Genomic DNA, 19,777 nt, shown 5'->3' with positions numbered 1-19,777 from the left:
TTTGGACATGACCTGTGTTCATTACAGTATATTTACTGCGTTGCAACATGTAGAGAACATTTGCTCCACCAGTGATGAGAAGCAGCTGTGAGGGACTCGGGCAGCTCAACTGGGTCCGCGGGTTCACTCATATGTCATCCTGCCGCAAATAAAAACCCTAGTACTCATAGTGGTGCCGTACTCATACTTCAATGAATGCCTGCAGCCACACAGCCATGCTACAGTAGATGTTGTCACCCTGGGGCATCCACCTGCAGGCTACCTGAGTCATTGTTACTGAGCTTAGCGTGTCGTTGTGGAGGGGGAGGAGGAGGTCAAACGTGGATCTCTAGTGACATCCGTACATTTGGTCCATCATCACCTCAGCATCAGCCTTTCGGCGAGGCAAACTGAAATGGTATTTAACCTTTTCTTGTGAATTAGTTGCTCAAAGTGTGAAATGGGATCTTGGTCGCTGTTTTCTCACGAGTGTTTCACGTCATGAACGCTTCCCTCATGTGTGCATGTGGGACCAGTGTTACATGTCTGGACATGTCTGGTGCATGACTGAGGATTCTCTTTGAGTCAGTGAGTGCAGGGGAGGATGCAGAGCAGGACGCGAGAAATGATGCTTGGATATATCAGGACAACAAAACATTATCGAGGTAATATCATTTATTACTCTACAGGTGAGAATGAAAACATAAAACATAAAAAAACAACTCTCCAGAACCTAATGTGGAACTGTCTGTGCTGAAAAATAACCTGTAGAAACTGAAACCCACTTGCATTTCAATGCAGTTTTCTTTTTGTTTTGCTGAAGGCTACAGCGTGTGCGTGAGGAAACGTGCGTAGCCTCGAGATGTCTGGGTGTAACAGCGCGTTTTATAATGGAGCATATATGCATTATGTATGATAGCTGTTGCCAGTGTGTTTTTTATTGGGACTTTGCTTGTAGTATTCAGCCACATAATCACGTGTTCAGTCATACTTAAGCAGAAAAGTGTATTTTATACACTCACTCTCACTACTCTCAAGTGTCCGTCAAAGACATTTTTTCCAAGTTGGATCGCTTCTGTTTGACTCCACAGAGTCAGCTATGGATATTTAGCGTAATGCTAATTGCGACATATGGCTAACTACATCAAAACTGGCCAAAAAAGAAAAAAAAAAAAAGTCAGTTAAGGAATTGTCAAGCAAATCGTCCTATATAATCCACATTTTATGCTCAGTAATCCACAAGCGCTTTGATTTGGCCAAAAACTACAAACTCCCGTGAATGAGGAAGAGGGTTGAACCCAAAAATCTGAAATCAAAGTGTTCCTGGATTACTAAACATGCGGGTAGATAAAGAAGTTGTAGATTATAAAGAGATATGCACTTGAGATTTTGTTGATGGATTTTTTTGGGATAGTTTTTCTGTTACTAGAAGTTAGTCACCATTAGTTTTGAGTTAAATATACGTGACTTGTTCTTTCTGTTTTCTGGAATCATGAACAAGTCTAATGCCTGATGGCAAAAAAAACCCTCTTTTTGAGCTCAAGACACCTTTTTCTGAGTATTTTCAGATGAAGTACTGCTTTAACACTTGTAAAACGACACAGATTTCGTGTTTAAGTTACCATGCAATGAGAAACACTTGTGGACTATAATTGTGTATGTAGTCAGACTAAAAGAACACATGCAAGCAGGCCAGCACCCCCCCCCCCACACACACACACACACACACCATTATGTGATGCTATTAAAATCCGCATAGTATTCATGAGTAGGCTATCTGTCATCGAAAGAAAATATTCCTGATGAATTTCCCTGCGTGGAAATGTTGGAAAAGTCTTTGATCCAGCTACAAACAGCAAATTTGACAGTTCTGTCTTCCCGCTGCCACACTCTTGATCTACACAGCGGCAGTGAACCTTGTGCTCCATGCAACTCTAGCTGGATTTGTGAATTCTCACAGGAAAGCTTATTTCAGCTCACTTGGCTGACATTAATTCTGACCCTCAATTTACAGCAAGCCAAGTCAAGGCAAGGAAACCACAATCTCTCGTAGTGTGCCCTAATGCTTCACCGCAGGGCTCTGACATGTTTCTTTCCATTCCCTTGCTGTTGGGCTTGTGCAGTTGCTGAGGTTTACGTTGGCTTGGCAGCATCTCTGAAGGAATATGAGTCACAGCAGGAAGATGAGGCAGTAGCCCCTCTGCAACTTAGACACACAGCACAAGTTATTTTCTCAGGTTTATTAGCTGGGAAAATGTTATGTGTGCTTCAATGTTTGTGTGACTGTGGCTCACAGTTTGTTTCATTTTACAAGAAAGTTGCCTAATTATCAATGTAGATGCCATATATAACCTGCGTTTATGTTTCTCAACATGCAGTTGACTCATATAACACGTATATAAATTGTTGGTTTATACAAACGCACACAAAGCACATACACACACACACACACACATATGTGTGTGCATATATATATGGAGAGATCCACAAGATTCATCTCAAATTTGGTCCAAAAAATATATACATAGATAGATAGATTTGGATATAGATATATATATACATGGACCAAATTTGAGATGGATCTTCTTTGAGGAATGCATAAAAAAAAAAAAAAAAAACTCATGTCACTACCTGTTACCACCAGGATGCGCTATGTCTAATCTGAACCAAAATCCATCCATCCATCCATCCATTTTCTTCCTGTTAAGGGTCGTGGGGGGCTGGAGTCTATCCCAGCAGCCTTCAGATGACAGGTTGGGTTCACCCTGGACAGGTCACCAGTCCATCACAGGGCCAACACATAGAGACAAACAACCATTCACACTCACAGTCACACCTACGGTCAATTTAGAGTATCAATCAGCCTCGTCCCCTCTTGATGTCTTTGGACTGTGGGAGGAAGCTGGAGTACCAGAGAGAACCCACACAGGAACAGGGAGAACATGGAGACTCACACAGAAAGATCCTGTGCTGGAGTCGGGGCTCGCACCTGGAACCTTCTTGCTGTGAGGCGACAGTGCTGACCACTGCACCACCGTGCTGCCCTGAACCAAAATGTATTTGCATAATCCTGCCTACAAACAGACAATCTTACTCTGCGAAGGAGGATGACTGTGCACCTCTTTCTCTGGGGGCCTTGAGAGACAAAGGAGGCCCCCACCTCGGGCCTTTGCGGGTAAAATACTGTTGCATTTCTGTTGAGTTTTGTGATAAGTTGTATTCTCTGTTTCTCACCAGTTTGCTGCTGAGGTTGTGTTGGTGGTGGTGGTGGTGGTTGGGTGGGACTGCTTGTCCTGGCTGCAGAGGAACAGATAGCTGGCTGGCCTTGCGCTGGGGTGCCTGTCTGTGGCCTTTGGAGGAGGAGGAGTGCTTTGGGTAAGGAGGGCTCCAGCACCAAGTGGCTGGGTTGGGGTATTTATCTGCATTGACTGCATGCACAGGGGAGAAATGTCTCCAGGGGATGCAATAGGGGAGGTCTGCGGAGACCTGGGAGGTTACTTTCCAACTGAAAAGAAGCTCAATAATTACAGATTAGGTGAAGATTAGTCTCTTCAGGGAAAATGCACACGAAGATGAACAAGAGTGCATTAGCAATGACGTGCTAATACACTGACTTTAGTGCTTTTGTATGTGTCAGTGCCTCAGTTATTTACATTCATGCAGTATGTCTGTCTGAGCAAACCCTTTCTGAATCTCTAGCCCCCCTCCCTCCCTCCCTCCTCCTCCTCCTCCGTCTGTTGCTCCCTCCCCCTCCTTCCCTCTCTGTGTGAGCGTAGTCTGGGCGCTGAGCCAAGTAGAGTGTGTTTTTTTGAATGAATACCTGATGCGGCTGATGAGGCTGGCTGGGGGAGGAGCTGTGTCAGTGGAGTACTGAGAGGGAGAGAGAGAGAGCAAGAGAGAGGGAAAGAGAGGGAGGGAGGGAGGTAGGTAGAGAGAGGAGAGAGAGTGAAGCAGCCAGGCAGAGAGGGAGCTGGCGGTCTGGTGGCCTTGCATAACACACGTTGGAGCAGACTTGCACGCAAGACTTGGTGTGAGCTTTAGCCGTGGGGAACTTCCTTCATCGTCAGCCCATTGCAGGGGCAGCGGAGGGGCAACTCCTAAACCAGAGTGTCCAGAGAAGAGAGGCAGAGCTGGAGCAGCTACAGCACAGACTCCAGCAGAGGAGGGCAGCACAAAGGAGAGATTCGAGAGGAGGACTCCTAGGAAACACGTCTCCAACACACACAAACACACATACACACACACTCACACACATACAAACACACACAGAGACAGGAAGATTCCTTGGACATGCTCTGCAAGCAGTGGCTGTGGAGAGACTGGTGAGCTATTCTTAGTACTCTAACCAGAGGAGGGGAGGAGGGGAAGCTTGTCTCTTTTCTTCTTGATTTGTGGCATAGTAGTATTTTCAGCCCTGTTACTACACTCATGCACTCACACTGTCATTGTAAAGCCTCCAGAGGCTACAGTCACAGCATCTGGCCTGAGTTGTAGGATTAACCAGCATCGACCCTGCTCGGCTGTGCAGGAGCTCACTTCGAGGGGCGTCTGCGTACACATTTCTGCTCGTATACTGTGTGATGAGTGTGTGTCGAGTAGTGATGCAGAACTCTGGAGTCATTGTGAAGACAAACAGCCTGAACCCACTGCCTGTTCTTACTGTCTGCTTTAGTCAACCACACGGTTGGTCCGCCTCTTAAAGGGACAGACACCAGTGTTGTAAAGCGAAGGGGCAGTAAAATGGCTCTTTTGGATAATAGAAAAAACAGTGTACTGTATTTATCTGCTTTGTGGTTACAACAGCTATATCTGTGAGGGGACTGAGTTGAGGGTTCTGTTTATATCCATAGAATCCAGCATATATCTCCGACAGCTGTTCCCCCTCTATTCACACGAGTGCTCTGATTGATAATGATGTTTTTGTTTTCTATATATAGCCGTTTGCTGTACAGGGTATTGCTGTGTATCCATGACTGGTGTAGCAGGTGAGAGATGAAGAATATACAAAAAGAATATCACCCCAGGGTCATTGCATTTGCTTTTTGTGTCAATATTTTGCACAGGAACAGTCAAAAAGTGTAGCTTCCATGTCACTAAAGAACCTTACTTCACTGCCTCATCTTGCTGAACAGAAATGTTTTTGCCATGCAGCTGTGGATCAATGTGAGGTGTTAACAGTGGGTCTGGGAGCATGAGAGAGGAGGCTGGAGAAGCTGAGGAAATGTATCGCTGCCATGGGGGCGGCGGGGGGGGGGGGGGGGGGGGGTCTCACCTGGAGTCAACACAGTGATAGCAAAAACACAAGCTACCCCTGTAGTCTGTTCAGGTTGTATTTTTTTTTTGTGTGGGAGTATGAAAGAGGATCACATCAGCTTTATCGCTGTGCCTGAGCTGAAAAGCATCAGTGTGATGTGTGGAACAGAGAGCAGCCTGTCCCCCTCTGTGTTGTCATCCCTCCATCCATGTCTCAGAGGTCACAGTCCAGGGCCAGGGGACTGATTCAGGGCTTCCATGTTGTCTGGCTTGGTGTGACGTTAACGTCTTGAAAGCGCTCCTTTGTTCTCCATAGTATCACACAGGGTGTATGTTTGCTGGTGTCAGTGTTCTAATAATAGGCTGGAAAATATAGAGAGGCTGTGTGTGTGTGTGTGTGTGTGTGTGTGTGTGTGTGTGCGTGTGCGTGTTGGTGTGAGACTCGAGAGTGCTGTGTCCAGGTCATATGAGGAAAGATGGTCGCATTTTATCAGTCATCTGTTTATAGTCATGGTGTGTTTTTTTTAAATTAGAGCAGACCGTCTTCAAATGCTGTTATCGTAGATGATGTCATCACAGGTGTTGCTGAGGTGGGGTTGTTGCCAGCGAGCGATGCTGTGGCGATGCTGCACAGCATAGATTAGGTGTAGCGGCGGCTGTGTTGCTGATGGGGGATCTCTCAGCGAGGCGGGGGCTATGGCGCTCTGATGCTGCAGGCGCTGCTCAATGTGGGTCAGGAGAAGCGGCACTCTGTCTTCTCCCCTGTTCTCTCTCCCTCTTTCTCACTCCTAATCTTCTTTCTGCTCTCCCTCTCCCCCTCACTCCCTTTCTTCCATCCACACCGTTCTGTCATCTTACATTGCCGTTCTTTCCCCTCCTCCCCCTCAATCTCCTCTTTCTGTTTCTCTCCAGCTTTCTCATCCTTTGTTACATCTGGTGGGTCTACCAGGCTGTATGATTAGATAAATTGCACAGAGGTTTCCACTGCTTTTGAAAGCAGTGACCTTGTCCAAGCTCACGTTAGAGGTAGATGCATCTAAACTGACCAAGGTCGCCTTCAGATTGTTTTTGCCCTCCTCTCGTCTTTATGTAATATGTCCGTTGCTTGCCTGCCACAGTGAACCTCCTATTTATTATGAAAATACAATCTAGCAATATATAATAACCCCTCACCTCTAAATAGTATTGTGTATGTTTGTGTTTGTTTGGCAGGGGGTATGAATGAATGAATGAATGAATGGATGTATGTGAGTGAGTGTGTGTCATACACTGCATCTCTGTGGTGCCCCTGGCTAATGAACAACTCCATGTCCTGTGCAATGACCCACAGATAAGCCTGCAGCAGGAAAGAGTAGAAAATCTGGAAAAGAAACAAATGCAGAGCAGAAAGCTGCATGTTATTGTTGAGGCTGCATATTGGGCATGTAAGAAGATTGTGTGTGTGTGTGTGTGTGTGTGTGTGTGTGTGTGTGTGTGTGTGTGTGTATCTCTGTCTGTTACAGAGCTATGTCAGCATGCATACAATATGCAGATATACCACATATGTTGCTCTTGCACTGCAGTCAAACGTTTCTATGGGTTTGCTGCTGATAAAGCTTGTTGACATTCCATAGTTTTATACATCCATCAGAACTCTTAGTAAAGATTTTGGGTTAAATCTATGTTTTTTCTCTTTATGTGTTTTGATACTTCTTCTGTCAGATGCCATGTAAGCAATACAGAAATTGTAAATTAGTAGTAAAATAAATTAGTAAATTAGTTCTCCTGTAACACTTCTTTTAGACTTTAGATTTGGGCTTTATTTCATGCTCTTTAACACCCTTTTTACCAGTGTGGTCATGGAACAGCAAATTTTCAAATTTTATGCAAATTTGTCATAAGATTGTCTTAAAAAGCCTTAAATTTAACTCAACTGAAACCTGCAGATACTCTATATCACTGAGTCAAACAGACTCAGATTGTTTATCTATTTTGTACCGACTTAAACTTTGATTTCCCACTCAAAAGAGGTACTGCTGAAAGCCAAGATACTTCATTATTAATATGTAAAAGTGTTGGTGGGGATTGTTGGATCGAGCATAGTGAAACACAACCAACAGGCACCACAACAAAAACAACCAAGTGTGATGTGTGGAACCCTCTTGGTATCAGGTGAGGAAAATAAAAGAGACATTTATAAACTGAGCCCGCAGATTTCAATAAATTGTACATCCACATCAAAACAAAGTCAAATTGCTTCAACAGTGACTGCATCCACCTACTAAGTCCACTTTACCTGTCCTTAAGGGCAGGCTGATGGTGTTATCGTGTTCTTCAGCTTGTTAATTTACAGGTTGCGCCTCCGTGGCCATGGATTGAGGAACGGGGCAGATATGACGATAATGTGGGCATGTGGGGAGTTAACAAATCCATGTGGATTAGATGACAGATTTTTGAACTAAAAATACAGATTTGCTTATTTTTTCTCACCTGATACCAGGGGTCTGTGAAGAAATCAGACGTCGTGCATCGTGTTTAAATGATATGTAGAGACCAGATCAGTGTGGAATAGGGATTGATATGTTGTGGTATTGGTTGATTAGCACCTGTAACACCTTCCAGAGGGGAGAGGCAATCGCAGGCTGGGTGGGATGGGTGTTTGTTGAAGTTACATGACCAGTGAATTAAATGAGGGAAGGTCACTACAGATTATTGTGGATGGCCAATCAATCACACTTTCATTGTGACAAAGGCCCATTTATGTGCAGAGGGTTCAATAATCAAATATCAGCCCATATTGTTTCCACTCCCTGATGAGCCCATTGACAACCAACTGTCTAGAGTCGGCTGGTATATTTACAGTAGCCCCCACTGACTCAACTCAAGGCCCGGCAGTGTAAAAACAGAGAGGAAAAACTCCTCTGATGCTGTTGTTATGTATCCTTTAACTCTGCTCTGCTTTTTATTTCACACCAGACAATCAACAGCAACACACATACATACTCTATACACAAGCGTGCACATCCAGACACACAAACACTGCAGAAAAAAACATGAAAGACAATTTTCCATGTCATGCAAATGATGATACACATCATTATACTGCACTTGTCTGCGCCGTGCGTCGTTGCCCAAGGAAGTGCTTGTCGGGTTTCGACAGATGAGTCCATGAAGATCCTTGAATTAATGTTTCGAGGTCTAGAGACATAAACACAGACTGGCCTGCAGCACCCACAAATCAGATGAGGAAGGTACCACCTAGTGGCAAAATTGAGAACACCTTAACAAACATAAAAGCAGGGTGTTTTTCTATTTTGTATTTGCATGCCTGCAGGAACCCTATTTTGTGAATATGACACATAAACACAGGCTGTGCCTACTGAATTTGCTCTGCAGTGCAATTAGACTAATGAGATTATTTTGAATTTTTAGTGAAACCAAAATAGTTAGGTTTATTTATCCAGCTAAAATCAGAGGTCCTAGAGGGATTTGAGTTCTTTGTCTGAATTCATTTTAAGAAAATGTCTGATTTCTCTCTGTCATCAGATTCCAGCTGACATTGTGGAAAAGGTGGATTTGTGAGAGATGATTCCTCATGAAGTCTATGGAGCTCAGTTTGTGAGCTTGAGTGACTCTGTCTTCTCCAGACTGAGACCTGGAGCTGCACACCAGTGAATGTAAGCAGAGCCAGTTATCATATTCACTGAGAAAGAAAGACGTGGAAGAACTTTGAAGAACTAACAGGAATTTAAAACCACTGGCATAATGAAATCCAACCAGGAGCGGAGTAATGGGTGTCTGCCTCCTAAGAAGCGAGAGATCCTGGCTCTGGAGCAGAGGCCAGTTGTAGTCACCACAGCAACACCTCCAGCTGTTGTAGCTTCAGATCCTGCTCCCCACACAGAGAACCTAGCATGGCTGGCAAGTGTAGCCAGTGAACGCTGTAAATCCAGAGACTCTGAGAGCCCGAGATGTCCCATCTCAACTGCTTCCTCCTCTTCTCCTTCCACTTCTATCCCTTCCTCAGCTACACCTCTGTCTGCGGTTCCCCTGGCCTCTCTACCTGCAGTTTACCCCTCGGCCCTCCCTCAACATGCTGGGACAATCCAGTTTGCTCAGCTAGGACCCAACGTTCAGTTCATCAGTTCTGGGCCCTATGCAGGCTACATCTCCTCTCACATCATCCCTGCCAACGCTAGCTCCGTCTCTAACAGCTCCGCTATCGTGGGACAGCGTCCTCAGCCAGATGGTTACACCGCGGCCCTCGTCTCCCCAACCACCAAAGGGGAGCAGCAGTTTCAGATAGGCCTCTCTCCCACAGAACTGGCTGCTGTCTCACTACCAAACTCTCCACAAGTCACCAGCCAGTACATCCATCTAGACAGCAGAACACCCCTAACTGTCAGTGGGACTGCTGTGACATCACCTGCAGCCCACCTCCAGCTCCACCCTCACACAGCAGTCCTCCCTCAAACGTTAACCCTTGCTCCCTCCCAGCTGGTGGTTCAGTACGCTGATGGTTCAACTGCAAAGAAACCAGAGGGGCATGCTAAGGGTGTCCTGAATGGGGAACTGGAAGTTGTCAAGCAGGTTAAAGGTCCACCAGTTCAGCAAGCAAACCATCATCAGGTCCAGAACTATGAGGCCAGACATATCCTACTTCCTGCAGACTATGGCCAGAACCCCTCAGGACTCCAGACTTCCTTGGTACTGGTGGCCCAGCCAAACCATGGAGCTGAACAGGACCCTGGCTCGAACAAGATCTCCTTAATCCAGACTGAGAAGGGAGGCATCTGTGTGGGGAAGCCTGTGTCCAGATCCTCCTCTTTCACCTCCATGACTTCATCAGAGGTGGTGAAGTCTGTTGGCTCTCATACAGTCATCCAGACCACTCTTCCCCCGGACGAGCTGCCAGCCAGTCTCTACTCCTCTACACAGCCTCCCATCATTGGCTACATCACCAGTGCAAACCAGCATGCTGTTAGTTACCACGCAGCACTGCCACAGCACCTGGTCATCCCGAGTGGCCAGTCCCTCCTCATCCCAGTCAGCAGTGCCAACAACGGCACAGAAATGGAGGTCAGCCGTACTGTCAACGCTCTGACTGCAACCACTACGCCTCAAATATCGACAGCCATGCCACATGCCTATCTAGCCACAGCCCTGTCAAAGTGTGAGGCACTAGGACCAGATGGAAGTCAACCCCCCCCTCCTGCTGTCTCACAGGCTCCAGCCCTCCCAGTCCTCCCTTCAAATCCAGCTCCAACAGTGGTGGCTACTCCCTCCCCAACTCCTGCTCCTGTCCCTGCTCCTGCCCCTGTTTCCATCCAAGCCTCGCCCTCCATTTCCTCTTCCTCTTCCCCCGTGGCACTTCCTCCATTCTTTATGCGAGGCTCCATCATCCAATTGGCAGACGGGGAGCTGAAACGTGTGGAGGACCTGAAAACAGAAGACTTCATCCAAAGCGCTGAGATCAGCAGTGAACTGAAGATTGACTCCAGCACTGTGGAGCGGATTGACAGCGGGCAAACTCCCAACGCTGTGGTCATACAGTTCTCTGTGGGGGAGCTGAAAGCCCAGGTAAGCTCTCCCTCATTTATTGTTTCTGTGTAATGAATCTTGGGTTTTCAAACCCACTATATGCATATAAAATATGAAATCTTTCATCTTTGGTACTTACCAGTATTGTGGAAAAAAAGGAACCGTGCTAGACAGCTTGTAATATATGACTCGTCTATTGTCTCTAAAAGATAAAAAGATTAATGAGAAAATAGCCAGTGCTGATACACGGGGTTGACTGTTCCTCATTCTCACAGATATTAGTTGAGCTTTCAGCTGTAAAAAGAGCTTTAAAATCCATCACTGAAGCTAAACTGAGAGACTTTGCATCCTTCTTCCCTTATATCATTTTGTCCACCCACGTTCTCTTTAGTAGTAGATCTTGCGTTCCAGCTAACTAAGTCCAGATGTTGCAGATCCCTTGTGTTTAATGAGGTATAGATCATAGTCTGGTGGGGGCTGGGTTTTGAAGCTGCTACTTATTTCTTCTTATTTATCGACAAGCACCGACTGTGGTATGTGTGAGAAGGTACAGTTTCATCAATCGCCGTATTAGTCCACCACATCACGTTTGTCACTGACTTTTTTTTTTTTTCACAGCCATGTCACATTTTGACTCAAGTGCTACTAATAACATTGACAGGGCTCCGTTGTATTCCAGGACCCTGACTGACCTGGAAACAGCAAAATAAAATGATTGCAGTATTGCTACTTGATGACAACGATGATGATGATGATGCCTATTCTCACCAACAACTCAAGCAAAATTCTACACATATTGGGCCTCATGCAAGAACATTTTTGTATCCTCATCCTAAATTTCTTATATTCTTGTCATAATGCGGAGATGTACATTCAGATTCAGTCAAAAAAAAGACTGTCGTAAACATGTTCAGTCTCATCTATTCCAACTGAAAGCAAAGTCCTAATAATAATTGACACCCTCAAATTACTGTATGAGGTCACAGGCCCAGCAATTATAGAGAATCTCTGTTCATGCATATGGCACTAAAAAGATGACAAAAAAACAAAACTTAAATATCGCAAGTACAGTTTTAAATCCTTCATCTTGTATCTTCCAGCAACCGTATGAATCTCCAAAATGCTTGCTGACCCCGGGTGCGCTCTCATCGCTGCACGGGTGACTGTAATGTGCGTTGTATGAGCACTCTTGTCTGTGAGCCAAACATTCACGCTGATAATGTCACCATGATTATCAATTCCGAAGTGTCAGTAAGGCATTAAAAAAAGGGACAAGGGCAAGTTCTCGTAAAGTTTTTAAGAATTTAAAAATGGATCTTTGGGTTGTGGATCTTGCTTGAGGCCCATTGTGGGTTTTATAAACAAATGCCCTGCAACATTTTGCTTGTGTTTAGCAGAAACCTAACTATCTGGTGCATGTTGGTTCTTATCAGGTGTGTGTGGAGGTCCTGGTGGAGTACCCCTTTTTCGTGTTTGGCCAGGGTTGGTCGTCCTGTTGCCCAGACCGGACCACGCAGCTGTTTGAACTGTCCTGCGCAAAACTGTGTGTGGGCGATGTGTGTGTGTCGTTGACCCTACGAGGTCTGAGGAATGGTTCGCTAACAGACAGCCAGGCTTTGGGGACCAAGCTGAAGACAGGTCACCTCTCTGACTCCTCTTACAACGTGGATCCCACTGTAAGGAACAGTACAAGGCCAAATGCTGCAGGCAGTAACGGCGGCCTCCTTATGAAGGCTTCCAGTACAGACGGGCTGGAGAGGGAGCAAACATCTGGACCAGGATCAGGACTGGAGCTGCAACCTGGACTAGGACTCATTCCAGGATCAGGGGAGGGGATCTATGGAGCAGGATCTATGCTGGCAGCCTCTGGAACTGGACGAGTAAGACTGGAATCAGTAAAAAAAGACATGCCCGCTCTTTCTAAAATACAGTGTGATACAGACAGACCAACAGTTCGCAAGAGACGCTGGTCAGCTCCAGAGCGGGACCAGACTGAGAGAGCAGAAGGGGAGCCACATGTGACTCTGCCTAAACCCTCCATCATCCCCCAGGAGGTTAAGATCAGCATAGAGGGCCACTCCAGCACCGGCAAAGAAAGGTGCTTGAACAAAGAGTAGACTGTTGAGAACTTTTAATAATTACCTGTGGTTTGCATTGTGTTTCTCCTCTCTGTTCTCTCTATCCAGACTACTATACTATAGACAGAATTTACACGGGATGGACGGTTTTTCTTTCTTTCTTTCACACAAGTCTGATAACTACAATGAAGTACAGTGTGAGGTATCACACACAAGACCAGTGCAATCAATCCTGAAAGCAAAAATGAATGCAGCGTGAATGTTGGGTATGAGTGGCAGCCAGATAACCTGTGTGTTACCTGATCACAGGCAGAATCAGACTCGTTGAATTCATCCCGACCAACTGTTCCTCTTATCACAAGTACAAGCACAGACCAGATGTCAGCGTTTAGGAAGTGGGCCACTGGGTTTTTGACTTGCATCCTGCTTGTCTGACTGTCCGTTTGCTTTGTAATGACATTAATAAGCAGTTTGCAGTCAAAAACTGACCACTTTGGTTATTTCCATGACAGTAGTTCTCTTGAAAATAATCATCATTGCAATGATCTTTGCTGCCTAGTGCAACTGGTGAGGTTTTAGGTTTTTTACTATTCTCTCTTTTCATTTCATGACATTATAGATGTGTGCACCACAGCAGGTTGCGTTGTGCCTCTTGTCTTCATGTGTATGTGCCTATGTATGTGTGTGTTGGTTGTCAGAAGGAGCACAGGAGTCAGGTTACGTGTCATACAGCCTGCACAAGACTGAAAAGACCCGAATGTAAACCACTAAAGTTGTCCTCAATACTGACTCATAAAGTCATGTTTGTGATGTTAGCTATAAGAGCGATGAGTATGTGCTGAGTGTTTGATACGAATGCTTTCACAACGTGTGTGTTACAGCAGTTGCACATAGACACATTCCTTTCAAAGACAGCATGTATCACTGGGATGCATCTGTCTTCAGCCCTGGCTGCTATATGCAACATTTAAGTTTCTACAAAATAATGCAAACATCAATCATTTCTAATGGGCTTATAGCAAATCAATGTATGGACTTCAACAACAACATAAATCAGAGTTGGCAGATGTGACTATCTGAAATTTGGGCCACTTGGAGGCAGAAAAAGACAGCAGTGTCAATGAGTATTGCTGTCTTTGAATACGGTGACCATCATGTTAGCAAGCCTTTGCCTTACCTCACATCCAGCAGACAGAGAGAAATATCAGCCTGCATTTGGAATTGTGTAGCAACCTGATCCAAGTCACTCTCCTATTAGCTCAGTTCTGATCTCCACCAACGCCCGAGGGAAGTATCTGGTTCTTCACCAGCTGTGCCTTGTGTGGGGGTGGCATAAAATGATGTGACGGTACCACAGACACAAAATCTGTGCAATTCAGAACCTTTTTCATGGTGGGCAGGTGAATTCCATGGTTCATTGATGTTATGTAATGGGTGGTGGTCACTGTAGAAAGACACAAAAGGTCTGCTTCAGGCAGCAGGTGAGGGTGATGGCTGACGGTGCAGATTTTGCAGCAGGAAACATTGTAGGAACCATCTAAACCAGACCTTAGCTGTATTGATGCATCATAAAACATTATTTTCCACACAGAGAGTTACATTTGTGGAAGTTGTTGTCAGTGAAGAAAGTTAAAATAAAATTTCCAAAACATTGAACCACTGATTTTTTTTTTTTTATTGTTTCCATGGAATGAGCACCTTATTTCAGCAGAAGTCATGCCACCATCACATGATGCAAAGCTAAAAGGTTGTGGTCATATCAGGTATTCCTGTATGATTAGGTTAGAATTTGCAGGTGATTGTCAGTGTAAAAAGCGAATGAAGTTGAGGCCTGTAAAACCAAAACAATGCTGAAAGATGCTAAAATGCCATCACGTGATCATTTCCTGTGGGTTAATCACCAAGTGGCTCTTTCATATTAGATTGCATATTAAAGGTAGAGAATAGAGTCTTTTCCTTAAAAAGCAAAACAAACTTAATCTTGACATATGGTGTGGGGACTTTGTCTGCAGCCAAAATGGAATTCACTCTTGAGAAAATTCTGTAGATGTGCACGAAGCAGCAAAGTAAAAGGAAATACACGCCTGATGAGTTAAAAAAATTAAGATTGTTCTTGCTGGTGCGGTCTAGCTTGTTCTAGCCAGCATTTTGGTCGTCGTAGCCGGCGTTTAGCTTTTTCTAGCTGGTGTTTAAATTGTCCTAGCTGGCATTTAGCTTGTGCTAGCTTAGCACGTGCTTGTCACAGGCAGGTGGGGGTGTTTATGCTGTCAGAGGTGGTGTATGCCTCTGGTGATGTTCTGGAGGAGGGGCCCAAATTTCATAAATGTTGTTTTTACAACTCGCAGTCAATGGTGCTACGGACTGTACCTTTAAGATGCGGATAGAACACATGATGACTTTCAATATGTTAACTTATTAACAAAAAATGACACCTTTCCAACCTATTGACCACTTTATTTAAAAAAGCAATGACCTTAACTTCCAAAATATATCATATCTTTTTCCCAATAGAACAGTCATGAAGTGTGCCATCACTATGGTGGTGACTGCTATGATTGTGGTCATGGTGTGCTGTCATGCTGTGATATCATCAGAGTATGTGGGCCTCCTTAGGTACCCTCACACAAGGTGCACCGCTGATCAAGGCCCCCAAAGCCTTTAAGCACTGGTATTTGGAACACCTTTGCATGACAGGGGGTGGTTGGTGTTGAAGATGCGATGTGGAACCCCATAGATTGAAGACTGGGTCAGTCTCAGGTTGCCACTATAATCTCCTCCATCTAAGAAGGTGTGTCTCTCTGAACTCTGTCACATGAATGAAACACCACCCTTCTTTCATTTATGTCATTTAATTTCCTTTTTAGAGTAGAGCCAAAAAAATTATTGTATAGTTCATACTCAGGAACTGTATGTATAGTGTGTGTGTGTTCACAGCTGTGTGTGTGTATGTGTGTGTGTGTGTGTGTGTTTTCTGAGCAGCAGCACTTTGATGAAGCCTCCAGCGGGAGTGTGGTGGTGTTCCTGTTCCTCAGCTGTTAGATATTAAATGAATTGACTGTTTGTATCACGCCATGTTCTACATTTGTATATCATTGAGAGAAAAGATCCTGTACTGGAGCAGGGAATGTAAACACACTATCTCCACTTTATTTTTGATGAATGACAGAGCTACTATTGAAAGAGGAAAGAGTTAACTAGCCACCGGGTATTGATCGTGTACTGAAAAAATGTATCATAGAAAGTGTACAGTGTGTGTAAAGATGTTTAACCCTAATGTAGCGTTTGTACTGTATGTGCCACAGCGCCTCCTTCTTCAATCATTCCATTAACCCCACCAATCAAGCAGCCTGCTGTTGTTTATTCAGTCTGGGTGTTGATCTAATGTTTATGAATGTGACACACATCTTCGGGAACATAATTTGGCCTCTGCAAAGTTTCATTTATCATGCAGTGTAAAATACGATATTTGATAATACGAAGTATCTTGATAGCCATTGAACTTTTATAACTCTGAAAGGTGTCTCTTGTAAACCCAGACTGTTCTTTTGTGTTTATGTTTGACTGCTCAGGCTAAACACTGCCCAATGACTGTTCTCCTTCGATAATGACGATGTGGTCTTAGGTTCCTCTCAGTTGCAGCGTAGAGCTACTGTTCCATCTTTTTGTATTTGTAGCCATATTATCTCGCTGCGCCTGGACTGTGTTAGTATTTCCCATAAGAAAACAAATCTGCAACGACACACGTGTAAAATGTGGGACTGATGCTTAAAGGTATAGTTTGGGAAAAAAGGTGAGAAGAATTATACAACTTTTTTCTTTCCAAGCAGCCCGTTAGCTTAGCTTAGCAGATAAACTAAAAACAGAGGGAAACAATCAGTCTCACTCCGTCAAAAAAGAATAAATTCTCATAGTATATTACGTGTGTTTAATCTGTACATAAACTGAAGTGTAAAGGGATAAGTATTGGTTTTACAGGTGTGTGACGTCCAGGCCAACAGGCCCTTTTCACATCAGAGAATGGCAAACACAGGTGTAATTGTGCCGGGTTCCAAACAGCATGGATGTTTGAATTCTAACCTGGAGATTTCCATCGTAGTATCCAAATGGTGATGGGAAAAAGCTTTTGGATTTCATATTTAGTCAGTACACTTCACACACTACAGTCCACATGCAGCTCCAGATAAAAATAAAACTATTTTAACTTTGGGTGTCCTCCTGCTCAGGGAGGGGGCACAACTACTTTATTCATTTTAACATCTGATAGACCAACATGGAGACTGATGTCACCAGGAGAATTTTTCACGGCCAGCGGCATCAAACTATTTAAACACAAAACCTCGCAGCTCTACACGTAGAGGTTGAACAGGGTGCTGGACTATTTCTAAAGCAGTCGCAGTAACTTTTACAGATTGAACAAAATAAGGCTATTGGTGTTTATGTCATATTCAAAGTACAAATATGAGACTGAAAAAGTGGTATAAATCTTCTCATTTGTGAGGTTCATAGTGAAGAATTTCAATTGGTCTATTTGCTCAAATGCCAAACTATCCTTTAAAGGCCCTGCACGCATATAATTATTCTGGAAGTATGTAGGAGGAGGATGGTGACTAACATGAAATCACCAAACTCCATTAACTTCAATTGAAGATGTCAATCAAAGCCAGTCTGTCCCAGCTGCTCAGAGTGGGGTCCAATCGGGTGAAATAAATCAGCCCTGTTGGAAAGGCTCATTGATAATAGAACCCTTTTAGTCATTTAGGTATAATTCATGGAGACCTTTTAAAATGTGTAATTTTCTGAGCCTTCTGAATAATGTTGAAAATTGTGTATCAGCGCTGAATTGCACTTTGAGGTATGGGCTGGGTGGGCTGTTAGTCTAACTAATACAAAGTAATGTACAGCATGCCTGAGATGAATTGTACAACAGTGCACCATCTTGGTAATTTGTAAATAGCCAAAGTCTTCCAGTATGTTACCAGTTCAGAGGATAATCATTGATCCCCATGTACAGACTCTGGAAGTTGATTTCAAAAATACAACATTTATTTGACAGAAATACAGGATATTCCTTCACTTAATATATATATTTTTTTGCACCAGCGCAGATACCGAGGACTTTCAAAAATGGTTTTGTAATTGGGGTGTGTTTGTTGGATCAATCTCGGCTACGACACCGTTTGTCCTGCGTACAGTATAAGTATCAATAATGTTCCCTTGTTTCAATGGTGTTGCGGTTTGCTAGTCAGAAACTGTTAAATCTTTCCTTAAAATGTTTGATTTTAAATTTGATCAAATATATTCAAAGAAATAAAGAGTCTAAACAAGTATGTTGTGTGTTATTTATCAAGTGACCATGTCAGATGTTGATCTAATCTAAACAGCTCAGGCAACAATACTCCAACCAAAAAGTGCTTTTCTTAGCCTTGTCACGTACTCACAAATAGATCTTTTGAGCACACAAAAACATCTGCTGCCTCACTTCTTTGTAAATCCAGAATGTATCCAGTCACGTGTAGTTAACTGGAAGCTAATTGCAACATCCAAGTGCCAAAATCTGAGGAGCAATGCAGACTTTCCCTCAAGGAGAACACGGAGCATTAAATATCAATGTGAAGATGATCAGTAGCCTGGATCTTTGTTCATTGAGCGCTTTGATTACACGGACGCAGCTGTCTGGCGTTTGAAATGCTGGACAGGAGATTCTGTGCTTCACTGGAACAAAGACAGTGGTACCGCCGCCTCCGAGTGAAATCTTCCCCATTGCTAAGCAGCTGTTGGCGGCCTTGGATGCCCTCAAAGGTGCTGGTGTTGGTGAAGCTCCAAAGTGAAGTTGATTGGCCTTGGCCTGTCTGTTCCAATCCTCAGAGGTTGAATTAGGGTCTATAATTCAGCCGTCCTTCCACTGAGCTCCAGAGGTTGTCCTCAGCCTCCCCTTCACCGAGCCTGTAGATGTCTGGGGGCTTGGCTGTTTCTTGGTATTTCTCTATACGCCAGGAAACCTGTGTGATTCAGGTGACTACCAGACCATGTGCTGCATGGGTGACATGTTGGGCCTGCTGGGTGTCCTCCTGCTCAGGGAGGGGGCACAGCTACTTTATTCATTTTAACATCTGATAGACCAACATGGAGACTGATGTCACCAGGAGAATTTTTCACGGCCAGCGGCATCAAAGCTGAAACTGAAGCTGGTCCGATCTTCCCAGCTGCCTGTCCACCCAAAGAGGGGGAGGCTGCAGTGTTTGTGGCCAGGTTGGCCTTTGCTGGCCTGATGATGTTGGGGAGGAAAGACTTTCTCCTGTTCAAGGGTTGCAGCTTCATCCTTCAGCCACAAGCAGCAGCTCCTCAAAAACGTTGATGGATATCCATGCAGACAGAGTAGCTGCTGGGTCCTCAGATACTCCCCCCGCTGGAGAAGATAACAGCTCATCAGAAGCCTCACAAGCTCCTGTCGCAGAGAAAATTAAACCCACTTCCTCTGAAGGCACCAGAAATTGTTTTGTGACATTATTTGCAGGCAGGACTGACTTCCTCAAAAATCCTTTTCTTTGATCATTTTACTTGTCTATTTGATTTTTGCAAATGAAATCAATCGCAGGAGCTTTCAGGCGACAGCTGAAACAGCTGAAAGCTGTTCACCCTGGACAGGTCACCAGTCCATCACAGGGCCAACACATAGAGACAGACAACCATTCACACTCACAGTCACACCTACGGTCAATTTAGAGTATCGATCAGCTTCGTCCCCTCTTGATGTCTTTGGACTGTGGGAGGAAGCTGGAGTACCAGAGAGAACCCACACAGGAACAGGGAGAACATGCAGACTCCACACAGAAAGATCCTGTGCTGGAACTGGGGCTCGAACCCGGAACCTTCTTGCTGTGAGGCCACAGTGCTGACCACTGCACCACCGTGCCACCAGCAGAATATACATTCGGATAAAAATATCT

At 44.5% G+C, this 19,777-nt stretch overlaps 1 protein-coding gene across 2 annotated transcripts; it reads left to right on the top strand.

The window, feature by feature from the left end:
• Window positions 1–276: 276 nt before the first annotated feature.
• On the top strand, window positions 277–18,149 carry LOC147253422 (ataxin-1-like). Of its 2 annotated transcripts, XM_086218592.1 has the most exons (4): window positions 277–397; window positions 516–644; window positions 8,758–10,791; window positions 12,186–18,149. In XM_086218592.1, the coding sequence occupies exons 3-4, from the start codon at window positions 8,977–8,979 to the stop codon at window positions 12,867–12,869; spliced, it is 2,499 nt and encodes an 832-aa protein (XP_086074718.1). In that variant the 5' UTR covers window positions 277–397; window positions 516–644; window positions 8,758–8,976; the 3' UTR covers window positions 12,870–18,149. The 2 variants fall into 2 exon arrangements, with proteins under 2 accessions (XP_086074718.1, XP_086074717.1); XM_086218591.1 differs by lacking the exons at window positions 277–397; window positions 516–644 and adding an exon at window positions 3,877–4,301.
• The last annotated feature ends 1,628 nt before the right edge of the window (window positions 18,150–19,777 follow it).

The sequence above is a fragment of the Aulostomus chinensis genome, chromosome 11 (genome assembly GCF_037954235.1).
Source record: "Aulostomus chinensis isolate RoL2024-O1b breed Wild chromosome 11, RoL_Achi_v1.0, whole genome shotgun sequence".
Classification (NCBI taxonomy): domain Eukaryota; kingdom Metazoa; phylum Chordata; class Actinopteri; order Syngnathiformes; family Aulostomidae; genus Aulostomus; species Aulostomus chinensis.
Note: the sequence above shows the minus strand (reverse complement) of the source record. Positions and strands in the feature narration are given on the sequence as shown.

What these genes read in the sequence shown, in the direction of transcription:
- LOC147253422 (XM_086218592.1), top strand. Translation starts at nt 8,977, where the DNA reads ATGAAATCCAACCAGGAGCGGAGTAATGGGTGTCTGCCTCCTAAGAAG. An exon ending in TGGGGGAGCTGAAAGCCCAG is followed by an intron (nt 10,792 to 12,185) that starts GTAAGCTCTCCC and finishes GGTTCTTATCAG; the next exon opens with GTGTGTGTGGAGGTCCTGGT.